This window comes from Thamnophis elegans, chromosome Z, assembly GCF_009769535.1.
Source record: "Thamnophis elegans isolate rThaEle1 chromosome Z, rThaEle1.pri, whole genome shotgun sequence".
In the NCBI taxonomy this organism is placed as follows: Eukaryota; Metazoa; Chordata; class Lepidosauria; order Squamata; family Colubridae; genus Thamnophis; species Thamnophis elegans.
In genome coordinates this window covers 298,757-320,877 of record NC_045558.1, presented here as the reverse complement: position 1 = coordinate 320,877, position 22,121 = coordinate 298,757, and the positions used below count along the sequence as shown (strand labels likewise).

General features: G+C 50.2%; 1 protein-coding gene across 5 annotated transcripts; it reads right to left on the bottom strand.

The window, feature by feature from the left end:
- Positions 1 to 13,098: 13,098 nt before the first annotated feature.
- On the bottom strand, positions 13,099 to 22,005 carry LOC116520820. 5 transcript variants are annotated; one of them, XM_032235209.1, is made up of 11 exons: positions 21,595 to 22,005; positions 20,822 to 20,920; positions 19,900 to 20,029; positions 19,075 to 19,163; positions 18,853 to 18,911; positions 18,018 to 18,169; positions 17,703 to 17,864; positions 15,714 to 16,249; positions 14,422 to 14,501; positions 14,047 to 14,183; positions 13,099 to 13,903 (listed from the first exon to the last, which is right to left on the bottom strand). In XM_032235209.1, the coding sequence occupies exons 1-8, from the start codon at positions 21,790 to 21,792 to the stop codon at positions 16,185 to 16,187; spliced, it is 954 nt and encodes a 317-aa protein (XP_032091100.1). In that variant the 5' UTR covers positions 21,793 to 22,005; the 3' UTR covers positions 13,099 to 13,903; positions 14,047 to 14,183; positions 14,422 to 14,501; positions 15,714 to 16,184. The 5 variants fall into 5 exon arrangements, with proteins under 5 accessions (XP_032091100.1, XP_032091102.1, XP_032091101.1 ...); XM_032235211.1 differs by having other exon boundaries at positions 17,735 to 17,864; positions 21,595 to 22,004; XM_032235210.1 differs by lacking the exon at positions 14,047 to 14,183.
- Positions 22,006 to 22,121: the final 116 nt, after the last annotated feature.

Genomic DNA, 22,121 nt, shown 5'->3' with positions numbered 1-22,121 from the left:
GCCGGTCCTGGCAGAGCAGAGCCGTGGCTGCCCGGGGCACGGGGCTGGGAGGTGGGTGGGCAGTGCCTGATGGGTGCCAGGCTCACCTAAGTCCACAAACAGCCCCAGGGACTCTGGGCTCAGGTGGGCAAAGTCCCTTCCGAGGGAGGGGGGGATTTCTCAACGCGGCGCTAGGTGCAGCCCTACACCCAGCGGGAGGGGGGAGGGGAGGGGCAGCATGCTCCCCCCTCCCTCCCTCCCTCCCTCCCCCGTTGCAGTGCGGCGAGCAGAAGTCTGCAAGGGCCCGGGGCTCCAGGTGGGGTGGCTGCCCCCCCCAGGAGGTTCTCTCTCCCCCCCCCCCAAGTGAAGTGGGCTGGGTTGCTGCGCAGTCAGGCGTTCGGATCAGGAGCCCCACTGAGAAGAAGCCAGGTTTCCGGAGAGATCGCTGGCTCCCCCCCTTCCCCAAGAGGCTCGGCTGCCTTTGGCCGGTTCAATGGGGCAGCGACAGGAGGGGGAGGGGAGAGAGCCTTCCTGGACTCTCCGTCCCCTGCAAGACCGTCACACTCGGAGTCCCTGCCGGCGGGGGGGGGGCGGAGAAGAGGAGGGGAAGGAAGGGAGGGAGGGGGCTATCTATCCATCCATCCATCCATCGTCCGTTATCTACCATCTATCTATCTACTGTATTATCTATCTATCCATCCATCCTCCCCTCTATCATCTTATCTATCTGTCATTCTCTCTTCTCTCGCCAAACTTGGTTGTGGATGATGGAGCCGGTGGCCTCCCCTCCCCCAGGCTCAGTTTTCTTCCCCCCCTCCCTCCCTCGGGCTCTGGGCTGCTCTGCCCTCTGGCCCCATTTGCAGGCCAGCTGAGATCAAATGTCAGATGGGGGGGGGGGGCTTGGCAGCACATCGGCCGGCTGGTGGCCTGGACATTTCATTTGTTTATGCCTCCCGTTTGAAAAGCCAGTCCAGGCAGCCTGCAGCGGTCAATAGGGAAAGTCCTCGACTTACGACAACAATTGGGCCCCACCTTTCTGTCACTAAGCGCGACATTTGTTATGGGAATTTCCCCCCATGTCACGATCTTTCTCTGCACCATTGTTAATGGAATGCCCACAGTTGTTAATTCAGTCCGCCGGTCATTAAACAAATGTGGTTTCCCACCTTGACTGTGCTCGCCGGAAGGAAAGGAAAAGAAGAAGGAAGGAAGGAAGGATGGAAGGAAGGAAGAAGGAAGGAAGGAAAAAGAGAATGGGAGGGAAGGAAGGAAGGAAGGAAAGGGGGAGGAAAAAAGAGAATGGAGGGAAGGAAGGGAAGAATAGAATGAAGTAAATAATAGATGGAAGGAAGGAAGGAAAAGGGTAGGGAGCAAGGGAGGGAGGAAAAAATAAGAAGAGAGAATGGGAGTGAAGAAAGGAAAGGATAGAATGAAGGACTGATAGATGGAAGGAAGGAAGATGGATGGAAAGGATGGAAGGAAGGAAGGCTAGATGGATGGTGGGTGGGAGGAAGGAAAAGGGAGGAAGGGAGGGAAGAAGAAAAGGAAGGAAGGATAGAATGAAGTAAGGATAGATGGAAGGATAGTGGATGGAAGGAGGGGATGGATGGAAGGATGGAAGGAAGGAACGGAAGGAAGGCTAGATGGATGGATGGACAGAGGATGGATGGACAGATGGATGGATGGACAGACCGACAAATGGATAGATAGATGATGGGAGACGAGAGGAGAGAGAATTTGATTCAAAACATTTAAAACCAGTTAAACCAGTCGTGAAACCATTCGTGGCCCCTAACTAAACGGCTGCTTTTTAATCGGTGGATTTGGCATGGACATTTCGTGCCAGATCTGGTAACCTCTAGGTAGGATGGTTTCTTCCCCCTTTTATTAAAGTTAGCCACTGAACTGCGGAAGGAATGTGCCCTGGCACGGGAGGAAAATGCACTGAACCTGGGAAAATCGGGGTGGGTGAAGCCATGGGGAAATTATATTGTTTCCCCCGTATATGGAATAAGATTGAATTCTGTGTTGATTGTTAATGGAGCGAAGGGACCAGAATGCGATTAAGCTCAGGTATAACAAGGAAACAGCTGAATAAGGAACAGGTGATATGACATGGCCAGGGACAGGACATTGTGTTAGCCTCAAGGGGGGAATTTGTGGCCACCCTCACCCTCACTGCTGCCGCTACAGGCAGGGGGTTGGTCAAGAGACCTCAGGTCCCTTCCAACCTCTATTACTCTGTAAGGGTCTCCTGCTTGAGCAGGGGGTTGGACTAGGACCTCCGAGTCCCTTACAGTCTATTCTCAGGGCTCCCCCTAGGGATCCCAGCCCGCCCCGCTTTTTCCTCCCTGGCAAACGCCAGAAGGCCGGTGCGCCCAGTTGCCCCAGGAAGAGTTATGATTAACCAGAAAAACGAATGGTGAGTTAAGAAGGAGAGATAAAAACCCCGGGAGAAAATTAGATCGGGAACAGAAGGCCGATCGGGAAGAGAGATCCGCATCGGTGGTGGGTGACGTGGACCGTCCGCGCTTTTCGCACGTGGCTCCTGGCCTGGAAAGTCCCCGACGGGAAGGGAGGGAACGTTGCCAGTCTTATTCGCGATCGATAAAAACAGATCGATGGATCCCATGGAGCTTCCTTCCACCATCGAGGACTCCGGAAGAGCCGGAAAAGGGAGATTCCTAGACACTTTGGGGTCCCGGGGGGGGGGGGGGGAGATCCAGCAGGGAGAATTTCAGAGGGGGCTGAAACCGCCTTCCAATATTTTAGGGGCTGCCCCAAAGAAGAATGTAGAGAAATAAAAGCATCTGATTGAACAAAAATTCGATGTAGTAAAATAAAATAAATTTCCATTCAATGTAAATTCATTTTTTTACAAATTAATAGAATTTATTTCCCAAAGCCCGAGAAGAAAGCACAGGTGGGAATTCATCCCAGGGGAGGAGCAACCTGGAATAAGGAAGACTTCCTCACAGGGAGGACAACTTACCCGTGGAACTGCTTGCCATGGACATTGTGGGTGCTCCATATGAGGGAAAAGACCGGACAGCCACTGTCTAAATGGTTGAGCTGGGGGCTGGACTAGAGACCTCCAAGGTAACTTCTCTTATTCTCTCGTTCTGTAAAGGTCTCAGCTAAAGCAGGGGGTTGGACTAGATGACCCACAAGGCCCCTTCAATGTGTTGTTCTGTGATTCTGGAAGAAGTCAAGTGCGGAGCGGGGGCTGGACTAGAAGACCTCCGGGGGTCCTTCCATCTCTCTCGTTCCGTAAGAACCAGGCCAGCCTTTGGCCTCCGTTGGACTTTTACAATCTGCAACGCCTGAGTTGCTTCACCTGGAGGATATCTCACATTTCGGTCCAGAGGTCTCCCGGGGGGCAGAATTCTTATCAGCTGTCCCCCGTCAGTTTGTCCGCACCTTTGCGGCGGCCTCGTACGCAACCTCCCGGCCTTATTTGGTTTCCTTGCTGGAACTGAAATGGGAATTTGGTAAGACATCGCCACGGGGAGCCAAGTCAGCAGTCCGGCTTAGTTCCCCTTTGGCGACTGCTCATTTGGCACACGTCGCCTCTGATCCGTTTATTGCACGGGGTCTGCAGAGCCGCCAGCGGAGAAGCCGGCTGGGCGCCTGTTGTGCCGCAAAGGTATGTAATCCCAGATTCTCAGGCTTCGCTCCGTACACCAAGGCCGGCTTTCGGCTGTAGTATCCCACTCTCGTGTGTCTGTGTCTGTGTGTTTATGTCATGGTGTTACCAATAGAAGACAATATTGTAGCTCCAGATTGAAAAGACGGATCCTTGGGACTCTATGAGCTGTGGGAGGGGGGGGGGGTTCCTTGCAGACGTTACATGACCCAACTAGGGAATGTCATCAGTGCTAGAAGGGAGCGGGGGCTGTGGGGTTCTTGATGCTCTGAGCTTGGCTGTTTTTCTGCAGGAGACCCTGACAGAACCACAGAGTTGGAAGGGACCTTGGGGGGGTCATCTGGTCCAACCCTCTGCTCTAGTAGGAGGCCCTAATACCAGTTCAGACAAGTGGCTGCCCAGGATCCTCTTCAAGGCCTCCAGTCACGGAGGAGCACCACACCTTCCAGTGGCCAGCAGTTCCACTGGTTCATTGTCCTCACTATGAGGAAGTTTCTCCATTCCAGGTGGCTTCTCCCTTTGGTTAGTTTCCATCCGTTGTTTCTTGTCTGCCTTCTTTGGAGAATAGTTTCCCCCCTTCTTTGGGGCAGCCCCCCAAATATTGGAGCACTGCTATCATATCCCCCTGGTTCTTCTTTTCATTCACGACGAGAGAATGAGTTGCTCCGATTCCGGCAGCTGTTCTTAGAAACAAGCCAGGATGGGACCTGACTAATACTTGGAGACCCCCGCCTCACCCTACCCCACATAACCCCCCAAGCCCCACCCCTAGGATGCAAGCTGGCGGAGGGGGGGTCCTAATGGCGTTGGTAACGGTTCGCTTTGCGTGCGCTTCGCCTGCGCAGTTCACGCTGAGTTGTTCTCCACATGGGGGAAGAATGTGAAAAACGACTTAAAAACATGCTGGCAATGGGAGCAGCAACCGGGGAACTGGTTCAGGGGCGTGGCCAGCCTGGATCGCTGCCGGTTCTGCGATCAAGGCCAAAGTACCACACCTGGTTCGGCAAAACCGGTGCGAACCGGTAGAAATCCACCTCTGAAGCTAGCTTGGGAAGTCAAAACCATACACCTGGAAGTTGGCAACCGCAAATTATTGTGTTCCCAGAAAAAATGCAACTGTGTGTCGAGTCCAATTATACGGGGAGCCTTGGCTCATGCAGCATCGCCCCGAATAGAAATTGCAAATTCAGGTGAAAAGATTATTTTAATATAACGTCCCCCTGTGAAATCAAATGCAATGGGACCCCCTAAATTGGCCGGACCTTCGTAAAACCTCCCCTAGAAGTTTCCAGTTTAGAAACAACCCTTTGTAAAGCGTGTCCATTGTTGGGAGAATTCTTCCAGGAATAAATGTGTGTGTGTGTGGTGTGTGTGTGTGTGTGTGTGTGTGTGTATAAATAAACCTGGATGGTTTTCTGCAGGTAATGCTGGACTTGCGACAGTTCATTTAGTGACAGTTTGAAGTTACGATGCTGGGGGGGGGAACTATTGCTACGTGAATTTTGCTCCATCTTACCACCTTTCTTGTCCCGGTTGTTAAGTGGCTGTTAAATTATAACATGGACGCTAAGTGAATCAGACTTCCCTGTGGACTTTTCTGGGCTGACAGTCATGAAAGGGACTAGGGGCATTGCAACCGTCATAAGTACGAGTCGGTTGCCAAGAGCCTGGATTTTGATCATGCGTCCGTGGGGACCACTAGGGACATTTTCACACTTACAACCGTCGCATCCTCCCTCGTGGTCCCGTGAACAAAACTGCCAGCCAACTCGTATTTATGATGGTCGCAGCATCCCGTGGGGACCCTCACAGGATCCCCTTTGGGCGACCTCCCAACCAGCAAATTCCACGGGGAAGCCCGATTCCCTTAAGGATCGTGCTCCTAATTGAACAATGGCAGCGATTCACTTAACGACCATGGCAAGAAAGGTGTTAAAAAGGGACATAATTCACTTACTGATGGTCTCACTTAGCAACAGAAATTTTGGGCTCAGTTGGGGTCATAAGTCAAGGACTACCTTGGGGTGTGTGTGCGTGTTTGTAAAATAATAGGAATATATATATATATATATATATATATATATATATATATATAATATATATATATATATTCCTCCCATATTTGGGCATACCAGGGGTTGTGACTTTAGTGGATCTGGATACTTGAGAGACCGCCTTCTGCCAATTACCTCCTCGCGACCAATTAGATCCCATAGATTAGGCCTCCTCCGAGTTCCATCTGCCAGTCAGTGTAGACTGGCAACTACGCGGAGGAGAGCCTTCTCGGTAGTAGCTCCGACCCTTTGGAACGATCTCCCCGTGGAGATTCGTACCCTCACCACCCTCCAGACCTTCCGCAAAGCCCTTAAGATCTGGCTATCCGACAGGCTGGGGTTAAAGTTGTAACTCCCCCACCAAATGGTATGAAGGTGGTGTGCTATTTTAATTATGTATTGTTCTTATGTGTCACCGTTTGTCTTCCTTCCTATGAGTTGTAAGCCGCCTGAGTCCCCCCAGGGAAAAGGGCGGCCTATAAATAAACTTAAATATATATATATATATATATATATATATATATATATATATTATATATATATATATATATATATATATATATATACCTTCTCCTGGCTCAGCTGATAAGGAGTAGAACTCTGTGGCTTATGGTTAACACATCTGCCTAAGATGCAATACAGCACAGGTTCTAATCCAGTAAGGGTATGGCTAGCTGATGAGAGCTAAATAGCTTGAAATAGATCTATACTAGTCTTCCTTTATTTATTATCAGCACAAATACAACAAAATGTAACAAAAAGGCAACAGTAAAAATATTGGGTTTCCGCCTGGATGGTCTCTTGTGACAAGCCAAAGGACAGAGAATGGAAGTAGTGATCTTCCTCCCATATTGGGCATACCGGGGGTTGTAAAGAAATCTAATAGATACCTTTCACCCTGGCTCGCTGATAACGGATAAGAGCCTGTGGCCTAATGGCTAAGAAGTCTGCCTAGTATGTAATATAGCCCAGGTTCAAATCCCAGTAAGGGTATGGCTAGCTGATGAGAGCTAAATAGCTTGAAATAGTTCTATCTCCCTTTATTTTTATCAGCACAAATACAACACACACACATACACACAACATACATAACACACACATACATACATATATATTATGTTTGTTTTCATGGATTTTCACGGGTGTAGTATGCTGGTATGGTTGTATTCGGGTCTTTTCCCATGTAAGATTGAGATTGTCTTGGCAACGTTTGGCGAGGTCCGCAACAATCAAGTGGGTTGATTGGCTGTGTAGTGCATCCTGATTGGTAGATAGAGTTGATTTGTAGATTGGTCGGCTGTTTCGTATCATCCTGTGTGGCTGAGGTGCTGGCTGTGTGTCCGTTGTTTTGTTGTGTAAGGACCTGGATGGTGGGTGGGGCTCGTTTGAACTAGGGTTGGTTTCCAGATGTGGTAGGTGGGACGTATCGTCATGTTTATTCATGTTGGGGGTGTTTCTCTAAGAAACTGACCAATCTACAAAATCAACTCCATCTACCAATCAGGATGCAACTACACAGCCAATCAACCCACTTACAGCAACAAAGCCAGCACTCCACACCCACCCACCAAGATTTATAGAAAGATGGCAGCTCCGACCACGCCTTACTCGCACAAGCACAAAGCAAAAACCCAGCCTGAAGATGGTGGGTGAGACCTCGCCAAAACGTTGCCAAGACAATCTCAATCTTACACGGGAAAAGACCCGAATACAACAAGACCGCATACCTACACCCGTGAAAATCTATGAGAATATATTATATAATATATATTATATATATATATATATATATTATATATATATATGAGAGTGTGTGTGTATATATATATATATATATTATATATATATATATATATATATATATATAATATTATATATATATATATATATTAGATTTTTATTAGATTTTTACAACCCCTGGTAAGCCCCAATTATGGGAGGAAGCTAACTGCTTCCATCATCTGTCAATCGGCTCGTCACAAGAGTCCATCACGACAGAAACCCAATATTTTTACTGTTGCCTTTGTTATTGTGTTTTTTATTTGTGCTGATAAATAAATAAGGGAGACTAGTATAGATCTATTTCAAGCTATTTAGCTCTCATCAGCTAGCCACACCTTACTGGGATTTGAACCTGGGCTATATTGCAACTAGGCATACTAGGCAGAGATTAGCCATTAGGCCACAGGCTCTTTATCCGTTATCAGCGAAGCCAGGTGGAAGGTATCTATTAGATTTTTACAACCCCTGGTAAGCCCCAATTATGGGAGGAAGCTAACTGCTTCCATCATCTGTCAATCGGCTCGTCACAAGAGTCCATCACGACAGAAACCCAATATTTTTACTGTTGCCTTTGTTATTGTGTTTTTTATTTGTGCTGATAAATAAAAAAGGGAGACTAGATAGATCTATTTCAAGCTATTTAGCTCTCATCAGCTAGCCATACCCTTAGGATTCGAACCTGTGTTATATTACATCTTAGGCAAACGTCTTAGCCATTAAGCCACAAGTTCTCCTCCTTATCAGCTGAAGCCAGGGAAGAAGGTATATTTAGTGTCACAACCCCTGGTAAGCCACAATTATGGGAGGAAGCTAACAGCTCCCATTATCTGTCAATCGGCTCGTCACAAGAGTCCATCACGACAGAAACCCAATAATTTTAATATTGGGTTCTGTCGTGATGGACCTCTTGTGACGAGCCGATTGACAGATAATGGAAGCAGTTAGCTTCCTCCATAATTGGGGCTTACCAGGGGTTGTAATTCACTCACTCTCTCTCTCTCTCTCTCTCCCTCCCTCCCTCCCTCCCCCTCCCTCCCCCCTCTCTCCTCTCTCTCTCTCTCTCTCTGTATATTTAGAATATAGATTGGTTAACACATCTGCCTAAGATGCAATACATACATACATACATACATACATACTACATACATACATGAGTAACTAATAAGAATTGCTGTGTGGTCACCTTTGCTCTGACAGAGCTGATTATCCGAAAGGTTTACGGCCAAAGTTGGATTCCCACCTGGAAGATGTTGAAAATGAGATCGATTAAAATGAAATAAATGAACATGTTGAAATTGTTTCCAGGTAAAGGGATTGCATCACATTCGCATGTCCCCGTTGACAAAGTCAACAATAAAGCATTTGTTGTGCAAAACTCCCACGATCCATGTGCCCCGCGGTCCCCGACAATCGCCAGAGGTGAGCATTGAAATATCGGTGGGACTGTCAGAAATCTGGATTTAAACCCCATAACAGGAGAAAAGGCCCCGCCCGACTCAGTTGATGGAGTAGGAAGCCAGGAATTCAAAAATGGTGGAATTTTCTTTCATTTTTTTTTTTCAAAACAAACAACACATAAAACCTTCCTTCCTTACATACTGTAGAAAGTGTATTGTTGCAGAAAATGACAAGCGTTGGACTTCTCAGGATACAGGAAATTTTATTTGGCAGCCAGGCTCAGAAAGCTAGCGAAATGGCTTAGCATTGCAAGTTCTGAACAACCTTCATTATCGAAGCACTCGTTCTTATACATTCTCAAAAGCCTTGCAACACGGAATGAATGAATGAATGAATAAGTTTATTTATAGGCCGCCCTTTTCCCTGAGGGGACTCAGGGCGGCTAACAACTCATAGGAAGGGGGGATACAGACAATAACATATAACATAACACATAATTAAAAAGTAAAACAACATTCATCCAGCATTCGGGTGGGGGCAGATCAGTCTCTACCCCCAGGCCTGGCAGGATAGCCAGTTCTTGAGGGCTGCGCGGAAGGTCTGAAGGGTGGTGAGGGTACGGATCCCCACGGGGAGATCGTTCCAGAGGGTCGGAGCTACCACTGAAAAGGCTCTCCTCCACGTAGTGGCCAGCCGGCACTGGCTGGCAGATGGCACTCGGAGGAGGCCTAATCTATGAGATCTAATCGGTCTCGAGGAGGTAATCGGCAGGAGGCGGTCTCCCAAGTAGTTGGGAGATACTTAACACATTTCTTAGTGGTTACCTTGAGGAGAAAGCCTTATAAGGAGATGGGGGTCTTTCTTCTCCTTTTGTTTATGGAGTACGTGCCATTAACGAACTTAATTGAACCTTGGACTTTTTATCATAGGCTTTTTTGACATAGGGACATCTTGTGGTTAGGCACAGGCTTCCTGTTTCTATTGCAAGTTCCAAACTCTGTCTATGTGACTTTTAATATAGAAGTAAAGGGTCTCTAAGAGGCTGTCCAGCCTGACCCAGTAGGTTTCACACTTAATGTCCAATCTCACTTTACGACTGCTTTATTCCCCCCTTCTAGACTCTATTAATACCCACAATTGAGTCTAGCCTGTTAGATTAAAAATACAAGCATGCAGAATACAGAATAGGCAAATCTTATAGCACATCAACACACATCTTAGGGTTTGTCTTCGGAATCACTTTCCCTTCTTCTAAGAGTGCAATTTGAATATAGGAGCTAGTATCTGAAGCTTCATCTCTTCCATGAGGGTATGTGGGATTTTTTTTTTCATGATCCTTCTGCAAAGGCTTATTCGTGGTTATCTTCACCAGCCTTCTTTTCTCTGGGGTTAATAAAATTTCCATCAGAATATGTATGTCAGCTCAAGCAGACTGGTGAGTTCAGAGAAATGGATGCAAAAAAGGACATGCATCTCAGCTGGATTTTCTCTCTAAGCAGGAATTTGGTTTTTTTTTTCCAATGATATAAATCAGCCATTGAGAATGGAACATATCCACACCTTATGTAGCTCCCCCTCAGCTTCTGGCAATAAAATTTCCCTTAGGGCAATTTGAGTTTTGTCTCAACTGCTCCCTTGACCAGGTTGGTGGTCCACTTGATCTGTCCTTTTGTAACCTTTTTTTTGGTTTCCTTCTCCTGGCCCCACCGAAAGGGACCGTTGTTCATTCTAAACCAATATCTGATTCCACTTTTTGTCTCCCTGGGTCTCCTACCCCTTCAGTGTCAACCACTTCATGTTAAGGTACCTAGGTGGAGGGATCTCAGAGAACACTCTCCTCTTCTCTTTTAAACACTTAACACATCAACAAAGACAAACATGCAAGCTAAACATGAGACTCTCTCTTTTTCTTTCGCTTTTTCTATCTCTTATCTATGTCTCTTTTGTGGCTTCATACGGTGGTTTGACTAGGAGGGCAAAATTCAGTATCCATATTCTACAATTACCTCGCTACAACCAAAAACCCTCATAATTGTCTCCTATTAGTTGTTTTGTCGTTAAATCAATCGTAAATTTTCAACACACTACTCTGTGGGAATAGACCAGCATGAAGTTTCCCACTTAATTCCAAAAACCTAGGAAACAGTTTGTGTCACCTGAGCTGTGAAGTATGGGTCACATGCTTCAGGAACAAAATGAACAGGTAAAATCATTTAAACACACAATAACTACAAGGATGAAACTTTTCTCATGTCCTTTTGGATTGGAGACATCTTAGTTTCAATTACCTGAAGGTGCACAAAGACCTTAGACACACCTTAGAATTTCAACAGACAGTACATCAAATTAATCAAGTCCAACTACCTAGGTCTTCCCATTCAATAGGCTTTTCCTTTTTATTACCTGCTAAATTTCTTACTTTTGCTCGAAGTTATGCCCGATGTTTTATCTCCTTATGCACTAGATTGTTAATACCTGTCTCTGCCCTGAGGTGTTCCATAATTTGGATCTGTCAGCGAGCGCTGGCGAATTTTAAAGATCCAAATTCTTCTATCTTGGTTTCGTTTGATTTATTGGATTTATATGCTGCCATATAAGTCTTGACCTCCCAGCCCGCGCTGGCATATTTTTAAAGATCAAAATATATGGAGACTTTCATTAATACATCGTTTGCATCTGGGTGGGGCTCTTGATTCATCTGATGGTGGCCAGAATCTGAGGCCCTACAGAAAGGCACCCCAAATCTTGGCACAATGTCTTTTAGTACACACAAACCAAGAGATCTCTAAATCCCAATTTCTGGGAATATTGTGGGGAAATCTATTTGCCACACAGCACCTGGGAGCCCCGTAGAAGGACTTCAAAGGAAGTTTCCATCCTGTCTTTGGGTTGTTTTTCTCACAACTGAGACAGGCTGCAGCAACCTGATTAACAACAGCAGATGTGTCTCTCACTACCAATCCCTGCAAACAACCTCCTTGAGGCTTGTGCAATGGGGGTGAGGGTCATTTCTCTGCCAGAGACTTTACTAAAACTTTTCTGAAGGTTTTTTTTTTCAACACGTATTGGAGGGACGTTCGAGGAACGCTTTCCATCCCTCCCATGTTCTATTTCTAACACGCCTTTTGCTGACCTGCGGCCCCGGAGCTCACGGCCACCAACAGGAATGCAGCAGATTAACCTCCCACAGAATCCTAGAGCCTCATTAGGATACGCTGGAAGGGAGGCTATCCCGGGCCCAGGGGGGTGATCGGGCCCCCTCTTCCACTCCTAACCGAGTGGGTCTGCAATTCTTTTGATACTTCCTGCAGGCGTCTTCTTTCTCAGCCGGCGTAATTTTTTATTAACTTGTCCTGTCCCTGGTCAGATTCTTGGATCGGTGGTGTCCTCTGGATGCCCAAGAGAGGTCATCAGCCTTCTTCCAGAGAAAGGTCTCTGTGGCACCTGAAGATGGGCGAGATGGTCTCGATGGGGCACCGGTCGGTCCGTTCCGTCCTCAGCGAAACATCGCTGTAACTCTGGCTGGCTTGGCAGAATATGTTGCAGAAAATGACAGGCGTTAGACTTCTCAGGATACAGGAAAAGTTTATTTGGCAGCCAGGTTCAGAAAGCGAGCCCATGGCTTAGCATTGCAAGTTCTAAACAACGTTAATTATCGCATTCTTATACGTTCTCAAAAGCCTTGCAACACGGAAATACTTAACACATTTCTTAGTGGTTACCTTGAGGAGAAAGCCTTATAAGGAGATGGGGTCTTACTTCTCCTTTTGTTTATGGAGTACGTGTCATTAACGAACTTTAATTGAACCTTGGACTTTTAACATAGATTTTGACATCTTGTGGTTAGGCACTGGCTTCCTGTTTCTATTGGAAGTTCCAACTCTGTCTACGTGGCTTTTAATATAGAACTATAGGTGCTCTAAGAGGCTGTCCAGCCTGACCCAGTAGGTTTCACACTTAATGTCCAAATCTCACTTTACGTCAGCTTTAGTATCAGTTGGTTACAAAAGGTTTTCGTGCATCTCTTCCACAGTCATCAAACATAATTCATATTAACTCAAGTATTTCAACTCAAATATTTATACATGTTACCCTTGTACCTCCATTTTCCTTTGACTATAGTGTTGAATGTCCTTCATCTTAAAATATACCCAGATTTAATACATAACCGCATGCTGGCATTTCATTTAATATTTCTAAAATCCTCCAGTGACACTGAATCCTTCTGTCCTGTTCTAGCTACACATCCCTAATATTTAGTAACAAACTTTCCTTTAGTTTCATTTTATTTGTTGGCTTTCGGACCCAGATCCCGATCCAAGTGAGTGTCATTGATCCAGTTGATCCAAAAGTTTCAGCGTGAGAAAACGGGTTGCTTTAAAGCAGGACTGTCGAACCTGGGCAACTTTAAGACCAGCGGATTTCAACTCCCAGAATCCCTCGCTAGCAAGGATTTACCCGAACGGATAGGAGACGAAGGACCAACATAGACACGCCTTTATCCCATTGGTTGATAGGGTGACTTTATTAGTATATGCAGTGTATGCAGGGACATAATATAGGCCATTTTTTTCATATGAAAACTTTATTAGTAGATGGTGGATATGCAGCGAACATAATATATCGTGACTTCAACAGAGTGAAACAAAATTGCTGGCTGGGGAATTCTGGGGGGTGAAGTCCACAAGTCTTAAAGTTGAAAAGGTTGGACATCCCTGGTAATATATCCACCTTGCAGCCCTGAGCAGGGGGGTTGGACTAGATGACCTCCAAGGTCCCTTCCCACTCTCTTATCTGTAAGGGTCTCCAGCTACAGCAGGGGGTGGACTAGAGGACCTCCAAGAACCCCTCCAGCTCCATTCCGATTGATTGAAAGCCTTTCCAGCTCCTCAGAAGTGATCCCGCTCGGCTGCTCTCCCGCGTCACCGATGAAGACCAGGTTGCGGCAGCCCCCCGTTGTCTGTGGGGCTGAGAGAGGAGGAACCCGAGACCCCAAAAACGTTTTCATCCGAGGGGCTCCTCCTGCGGGCGGCCCCTCCCTCTCCTGCAAGGCAGGGAAAGCAAATGGATGTCAGGGACTGAACTCAGAGGCGGATGGGGGTCCATCTGGGGGGGGGCTGGGACTCCAATCCCTGAGCTGAATCCTCCCTTCCCTCCCTCCCCCACACAGCTCCCCTCAACACTCACTGGGTCAAGGGCCAAAGGGGGGCAGTCTTTCCTGGCTCCGGCACCAACCCCGGCGGCCGCACCCGAGGGAGGCTCAGGACCCTCGAGCGGAGGGAGAGGGGCAGGGCCACGGGGGTCTCCGGGAGGTGGGACCTCTTCTGTGGGGAGAGAAGCCACTGAGAGGGGGCAGCCCTACTCACAGTAGGCTCCTCCCAGGCCCATTCCAGGAGGGGGCTTCAGTGGGGTGAGGCTGGCCTATACCGACCGGGCAAAAGATTGTCCCGTGAGCCCCCTCCCCATCAATGACGGCTGCCTTCCCTTTCAGGGAATGGTGAGGCTTTTCCTGCTCGAGCAGGGGGGTTGGACTAGATGACCTCCAAGGCCCCTCCCTCTTACCGGAAGAGCAGCAGGGCCAGCCAGCAGACACAGCAGGAGACCCGCTAAGCAGGAGACCCCCACCAGGGCCAAGAGGAGAGCTGTGCGGAGGGGGAGGTCAAGGTCAGCCTGGAGAACCCTCCAATTCAACCTGCGTTTCCCTGCTCAGCCCTGCTCACAGAAGCCCCCTCCCCAACAGGCACTAAGCATCGCAAAGATGGCAGCACCCCAGCCGGCTTTGGGGGTTCTCGAGGGGCGGCTGGGACCTTGCCTGGGGGGGTCCTATATGGGCCATCCCCATCTTCCTTCCTTCCTTCCTTCCGTTTGTTTTTTCCTTCCTTCCCTTTCTCTTCTTTTTTCTTTCTCTCTCTCTTGCTCTTTTTTCTTTCTCTTTCTTTCTTCTTTCCTATCTCCCTTCCTTCCTTCTTTCCCATCCTCTCTCCCTCGCTCCCTTTCTCTTCTTTGTCTTTCTTCCTTACTCATTCTTCCTTCCTTCTTTGTTTTTTCTTTCCCTCTCCCTCCCTTTCTTTTCTCTCCCTCTCTCTCATTCTTTCTCTTTCTTTTTTCATCTCCCTCCCTTCCTTTCTTTTCTTTGTCTTCCTTCCTTCCTTCTTTCTTTTCTCTCCCTCTCTTTCTTTTTTCTCTTTCTCTCTCTCTCTCTCTTTCTCTTTCTTTTTTTCTATCTCCCTCCCTCCCTTCCTTTCCCACCTTCTCTCCCTTTCTCTTCTTTGTCTTCTTCCTTATTCTTCTTTCTTTCTTTCTTTTTCTCCCTTCCTTTTTCTTTCTTTCCTTCCTTCCCTCCTCCTCCCCTCCCTTTCTGTTCTTTCTTTCCCTTCCTTTCTTCTTCCTTCCTTCCTTCCTTCCTTCCTGCCTCCTACTCTCTCTCTCTTTCCAGCTCCCCCACTGCACTGCTCAGGGGGCTGAGGGCCCTAGACAGGGGGAGTGGGCTGATGATGGGGGGGGGGGTCTTAACCAGGGGCCATCCCTGGGCCTCTGCAGTCCTGCTTGCCTCAGAGGGAGGGTCTCGCTCCCAAGGAGTGGGGGTTGGGCTTTCAGTACACCCACATCAACCTGAATCGCCGGGTCCAGGATCGGGCCCAGTCGGCGGAAGCACACACACCCCCCCGGCAACCTTCCTAATCCAAGGCCTTGTGGCAAGGAGTTCCCATGTTCCCCTGCGTGCATTCCATTCCTCCAGCAGACTATCTAGTCCCCCCCACCCCCACCAGGCTCTTTCACTCAACCCCCTCCCCCCCCCCGTTACCCTTCGGCCCAAGGCTCCTCCTGTTGGGCCAGGGAGGGGAGGCACTTACGGTCATGGCAGGCAGCACCGCCAAAGCCGAAGGGGCACCTGGAAGGGAAGGAAGAGGTGGGAGGGCTGGCGGGGGCTCCTCCCACTGGCCAGGAGGAAGGGGGGGAACCAGAATTGCGTTGTGGGACCCAAAGAAACACCTGGCTGCACTTGGGGCAGCCGGAAGCCTCGCTCAGCCTCTGCCAGGTGGGCTCTCTGCTCTGCCAAGCCCTGGACATGGGCACTGCTGCCCTCTAGTGGCCTCAATCTGCCTCTTTCTCATCATGGGATCTTAGGGCGGAAGGGACCGGGAGGCCTTCTAGTCCACCCCCCAGAGACTGAAGGCTCACCAGTCTTTTATTCCAAATGGTTGTCCGGGTTCCCCCCCCCCCTCTCTCTCTTCAAAATGACCTGCGATGGAAGACCTGCAATTCCCAGAGTGGGGTTTTGAAGAGTCCCCGGAGGCAGAATTAGAATCCAGGACCCGATTCTGCTAAGTATAAATGCAACTCACCTGACCACAGGTGCCATTCCGCAGCCAAAATCCACTCTCACAAGCTGGATGGAAGAGAGGAAGAGAAGACAGAATGTGAGAGAGAGATGCATGAGAAGAGAGGGAGAAAGAGAGAAAGAGAGAGAGAAAGAATGAGAGAGAGAGGCAATGACGAGCGCAAATGAGAAGACAGAGAGAGAATGAGAAGAGGCAGACAGAAGAATGAAAGAGAGAATGAGATAAACAGAGAAAGAGAGAGAATGAGAGAGAGAGACAGAATGTAAGAGAGGAAGATAAAGAAAACGAGAAAGAGTATTAGAAGATATCATGAGGAAAGAATGAGAAAGACGAGAGAAAGAGACAGACAACAGGAGGAATGACAAGAGCGAGCGAGAGAATTAGGAGAATGAGGACAAAGAGAGAGAATGTGAGAAAGACATTAGAAGATCATGAGAGGGAGAAGAGAGAGGGGAGAGAGAAATGAGAGAATGAGAAGAGGACAGAAAGAGAGAGAGAGAAAAGAATGAGAGGAAGAGAAGATGAGAAAAAGAAAGAGAAAGACAGAGAGAGAATGAGAAGAGGAGGAATGAAAGAATGAAAGAGAGAATGAGATAAACTACACAGAGAGAATTAGAAGATATCATGAGAAAGAATGAGAGTGAGGAGAGAGAAAGAGAGACAATGAGAGAATGAGAAGATGGAGAGCGAGAGGACTTAGGAGGAATGAGGACAGAAGAAGAGAGATGAGGAGAGAACGAAAATGAGAGAGCAAATGAGGAAGACAAAGAGAGAGAATAAGACAGAGAGAGGGAATGAGAGACAATGAGGGAAAATGAGAAGAGAGAGAGAATGAGAAGAGGGGGAAAGAATGAAAGAGAATGAGATGAAGAAAACAGAGAGAGTTAGAAGGTATAATGAGAGGGAATGAGAAAGATGAGAGAAAGAGGGAGAGATAATGGGAGAATGAGAAGAGTGAGTGAGAGAATTAGGAGAATGAGAGAGAATGAGGACAGAGAAAGAAAGACAATGAGAGAAAGAGAAAGAATGAGAAGAGAGAGAAAATGAAAGAGAGTGAGAGTGAATTAGGATAGAGAGAATGAGAGCAAGAAAGAGAGAATGAAAGAGAAAAGAAGGAGGGACAGAATGAGAATCAGAGAAAGAATGAGAGAGAGAGAGACAATGAAAGAGCAAATGAGAAGACAGAGAGAGAATGAGAAGAGGCAGACAGAAAGAATGAAAGAGAGAATGAGATAAACAGAGAAAGAGAGAGAATTAGAAGATAGAATGAGAAAGAATGAGAGTGAGGAGAGAAGAGAGACAATTGGAGAATGAGAAGAGAGAGCGAGAGAATTAGGGGAATGAGAGAGAATGAGGACATAGAAAGAAAGAGAGAATGAGAGAAAGAATGGGAGAGCAAATGAGAAGACAGAGAGAAAGTATAGAGAGAGGGAATGAGAGAGAGAATGAGGGGAAATGAGAATAAGAGAGAGAATGAGAGTGGAAGAAGGAGTGCCCCACCTGTATTGGGGGGTTCCCCAAGGCCAGCCCACCTGTGCAGGTGCGGTCCATGACATGTGCCCGGAAGAAGCCGGGACGGCAGGTGCAGCCGACCAAACCACCTGAGGAGGAGCAGGTGGTCGAGAGGGGGTCGCAGACATCCAACCGGCAGAGGTTCAAGGCTGCAAAGGAAGGCTCCGGTCAGTGACGGAGGCTACCAACTACAGGGCCCTGCCTTTCAGGATCCTCACGGATGGTCCGTTGGCAGCCCTCTGCTGCCCCCCCCCCTCCTTGCCAGGGCCGGGGCTCTTGGCCTGAGCTCCCGTGGCAGCTCACCTGGTAGGTGCCTAGGTGGTCGCAAACAGAGCATCCTGCAGGCTGCTGTTGTGGCACTGCGCTGGAAGCCCTCCACCGCCGCGTCCACCTCGGAATGTGACGGCCCCCGAGCAGAAAAGTGATGCAGGATGGTCACCTCCCGGCTGGACAGGCCTGCGGAGCCAGAGGTCAGGGTCAGCTGGTGACTGGTGGCGCACGACCCCCTCCCACCCATGACTCCCTTATAGGTTCATCGTTCCTCTGAGACGTTTGGGGGGCTGAGGGACCACCGATTCCACTGTCCTCGATGCGGGAGATAGTCACAAGAGGAGTTAGGTGGGAGAGGCGGAGCAATTTTCCTCCCAGGAACAGGTTTTGTTCCCCTGGGGGGCAAACTGGAGTTCGATGACTTGGAAGGGTTATGCAGAGGCCGGCCGGAACACCATCAGGGAGCCGTAGGAAGGTGGACAACAACAGGAGTCCACAACCTTGGGTTTGTGGCTCGGTTGGACCGGGCTGTACGAGCGACAGGCGAGCCCACATGTGGACACAGCTACAGCCATACAAGCAGGGAGCGCAGGTACTCGGTGCCCAGCTCCACTCACGCAGAACCATCCCCACTCTCTGCCGGTCTTCCAATCCAAAAAACCTGGATAGTCGCCAAGATCCTTCTCATCCTCTCGCGAAGCCCCATCCACGCGCCTGCGGAACCCCCAAACTACACCGTAACCTGGTTTGTGGAAAAGCTGCTCTTGGTCCGCAGCACCCCAAAGATTGTGGGCGCCTGTCCTAGGAAGCTCCAGGGCAGGCCCACAAATTCATCCCCCCCCCGCCCCGTCTCCTTCCACGGACTCACTTCAGCGCATGAACCGGGGAGTCCAGGTACCCCTCCAAATGGCCCAGGATGCACTGGAACTACAGAGAGAGACAGACGGGGATGGCAAGGAGGCACCTTTCCTGCCCCTGAGGCTCTCCAAATGTGTCCCCACCCACCACTGCAGGGCCTCTCTCCCTTTCCCAGCCTCGGGGGGGGGGCGCACCAAGGAGGCAGCCCCCATACTTTGAGGGGGGGGCTTACCAAGTGCCGGATCTGGCAGGCAACCCGCAAGGACGACGACTCCGGGGGCTCCAGGTTGCAGACTGTCAGCCGGGCAGGGAAGACTTTGACTGCAAGATGGTAGCCATGGCCCTGCCCGTCAATTCGAGGGTCCAGGGTGTGAGCCAGATCCCCTGCCCTTCCGCCCACATCTTGGCTCAGGCGGAGCCCTGGGTGTGGGGAGGGACAAGTCCCGACCAGGAGGCAAGGATTTTATGGCCGGGGGAGGGGGGCGTCAGTTCACTCTGTGTGCTGAAGGAAATACCTGTCAACCCGCTGTTCCCAAGCCCTCCCTCCCTCCCCTTTCAGACCGGACTCTTTTCACTCTTTCCCACCCTCCCCCTTCACCCTGCACTGTTTTGCTGAAGCCCAGCCGAACTAAGGCTGGGACGGGCAGTGCCCCCTTGGCGCTTGCATGCAGGAGCAACGCGTGGCACTCACCTGGCTGCCAGCCGGGAAGGGGGCAGTGGGGCTGGAAGGCGCAGCCCCTCCCAGAAAAGAGGAGCAGCGAGGGCCTCTGGTTGGACACTTGTCTGCCGTCAGGGTCTCCTGGGGGAGCTACGGGAGGATTCCCCCCACCCGCTTCCTTTTGATAAGTGTTCCCTATCCTCTGGTTGTGGACCCGCCTGGGGCCGCCGACTGTTAGGAACCGGGCCACACAAACAAGCAAAGCTTTCAGCTCCAAAGTAACGGGATCGAGGTGGCACGTGAAACCATCTCCCCCTCCCCCATTCCTAAGTCCGTGGACAAACTGTCTTGGACAAAATCAGTCCCGGGGTGTGTGTGGGGTGACAGTTGCCCCCTTACCTGGCATGCAGCCAAACACAGGGTGGAGGATGGTAGCCCAGCCCGCAGTGGCAAATTTGGCGTCCCACGTGGTCTTCCTCACAGGAGCTCCAGGGGGGGCAGTCCTCCTTTCCACGACAGGCCGGGGGCCCTGTGAGGAAGGGGGGGACATTGGCTGTGACACTGGAACCCCGTCTTTGAGAGGGGGGCGGTGGGGGCTCCAAGGAATGGAGCCTGAGAGGAAATGAGGGCATCCCAAGGGCGCTGGAGGTGGAGCGGGCTACATGTCGTCCTCGACATAGGACCATGACGGAGCCATGAACGTCTGCCGACAAGTGAGACATTTAAGTACGTTTCGCTCCATCCGACCACATCCCTCCGTCGTGAAGTTAGTCACACGGTCATTAAGCGAACCCAGCTACCCCCTTGACGTGGCTCATCAGAAACCGTCGGAATCCCGTGAGCCCGGGACACACCGACCGTCAATAAATGGGAGTCCGTCGTCAAGTGTAAACCCCGTGACCGTGGGGATGTTGCAACGGTCCTAAGTGTGAAAACAATCCCAAGTCCCTTCTTTTCCGTACCGTCCTAACTTTCAACGGTCACTAAGCAAAGCATTGTAAATCGAGGAGGGCTTGTACCAGGTTCCACCATGGCTGCCGGGGATCAGGTGGGGCTATTTTGTAACCTCTACCCCCATAATTGCCAACTATGTTATTCTACGATGGTGAGGGTGAGGGTTGAGGTGGACTAGATGGCCTCTACAGTCCCTCCTATCATCCTATCTTCTGGGTTCTAACAAAGATGGTGGATGGAGACAAGGCAGGGCCAATGAATGTCGGGGGGGGGGGGAAATCAGGCAGTGAGGGAGGGGGTGGGTGGGGTCTCCTTGCGCCACGCCCCTAAGGCCAGGTGCCGCTCACAGGTTGACCCGCCCCCTTACCCGTCTCTGGTGCGTCACTGGTCCAGTTGACCGTCGTTGTGGGGAGGGTCTCGTCCCGGGCAAAGGGGGGGTCCGAAGCCTGGCTGACCCTGTTCTCCCCTGAAGGAGGAAAAGGGGGGAGTAATTGCTGTCACTGGGGGCTTTTGAAAAGAGAACCGGACAAGCCTTGGTCCGAAATAGGGTAAGGTGAAATAGGATAAGGTCTCATGCTGGAGCAGGGGGCTGGACTGGATGGCCTCCGAGGGCCCTTCCAACTCCCCAGCTGGAAAAGACACGGCAGGAACAAAAGAGACGACCGATTTGCATGACATCCCACGTGCGAGTCACATAATGGAACATCCGTCTCTCATGTGACCCAGGCGGCGTCTAAACCGTGGAATGGAACAAACCCGAGTTAAGACTTTCTGAACGTCGGGAGGGAGGCAGGCACAGAAGGCGGGCGGGGAGGGGGGGAGAATGAAAGGGCACCTCCCTCCCTGCCAATGGGGATCTCCGATGGAGGGACCCCCTCCTCTCGGGTGGGGTAAATCACCCCTTCTTTAGCCGAGATAATCTCCGGGATCGGGCGCAGCTCCTGCCTCGTCCACGTTGCGCGCCCGGAAAAGTTTGCGCGATCGTCCCATCAGGAAAAAAAACCCGAGAGGGCGGCTGCTTTGCCCCACGGATGCGTCTGGGTCGCTCGGGGCGGGGAGGGCAAGTGATGGGTCCTTCCCCCCTCCCTCCCCCTCCTGCGGGCAGAGGAGGTGAGCTCTGCGCGCTATCCGGACACTCACCTGCGCCGCGCTCGCAGTCGATCCCCAGCTCCCCCTGCAGGAGGGCGGCCAGGGCCAAGGAGAAGCCCACCCCCCACATTTCTCCAGCCGAGGAGCTGCGCTGAAGGGGGAGGGGGATTTGGAGGAGGGGCGCGGGGAGGGATTCCTGGACTGCCCATCCCCTCCTACCCGGGTATTCATTAACCCATGCGCCACCATCCTTGCCGGCTGCCAGGGCAAAGGGCAGGGAACACCGGCGTTGCCCACCTCTCTCAGGATCCGCCCCCCCCCCCGGGGGGACAGGAACTGCTAAAACAGGCGCATGGCCATATCTGTTTCCCTTACAGAATCACAGTGGGAAGGGACCGTGGAGGTCATCTAGTCCAGCCCTCTGCTCAAGCAGGAGAGCCTTACAGAATCACAGAGTTGGGAGGCACCTCAGAGGTCATCTAGTCTAACCCTGCTCGAGCAGGAGAGCCTTACGGAATCACAGAGTGGGAAGGGACCTTGGAGGTAATGTAGTCCAACCCCCTGCTCAGTGTGTATGT

What these genes read in the sequence shown, in the direction of transcription:
- LOC116520820 (XM_032235209.1), bottom strand. Translation starts at nt 21,792, where the DNA reads ATGGTGGCGCATGGGTTAATGAATACCCGGGTAGGAGGGGATGGGCAG. An exon ending in CGACTGCGAGCGCGGCGCAG is followed by an intron (nt 20,921 to 21,594) that starts GTGAGTGTCCGG and finishes TTCCTCCTTCAG; the next exon opens with GGGAGAACAGGGTCAGCCAG. An exon ending in TGTGTTTGGCTGCATGCCAG is followed by an intron (nt 19,164 to 19,899) that starts GTAAGGGGGCAA and finishes ACCATCTTGCAG; the next exon opens with TCAAAGTCTTCCCTGCCCGG.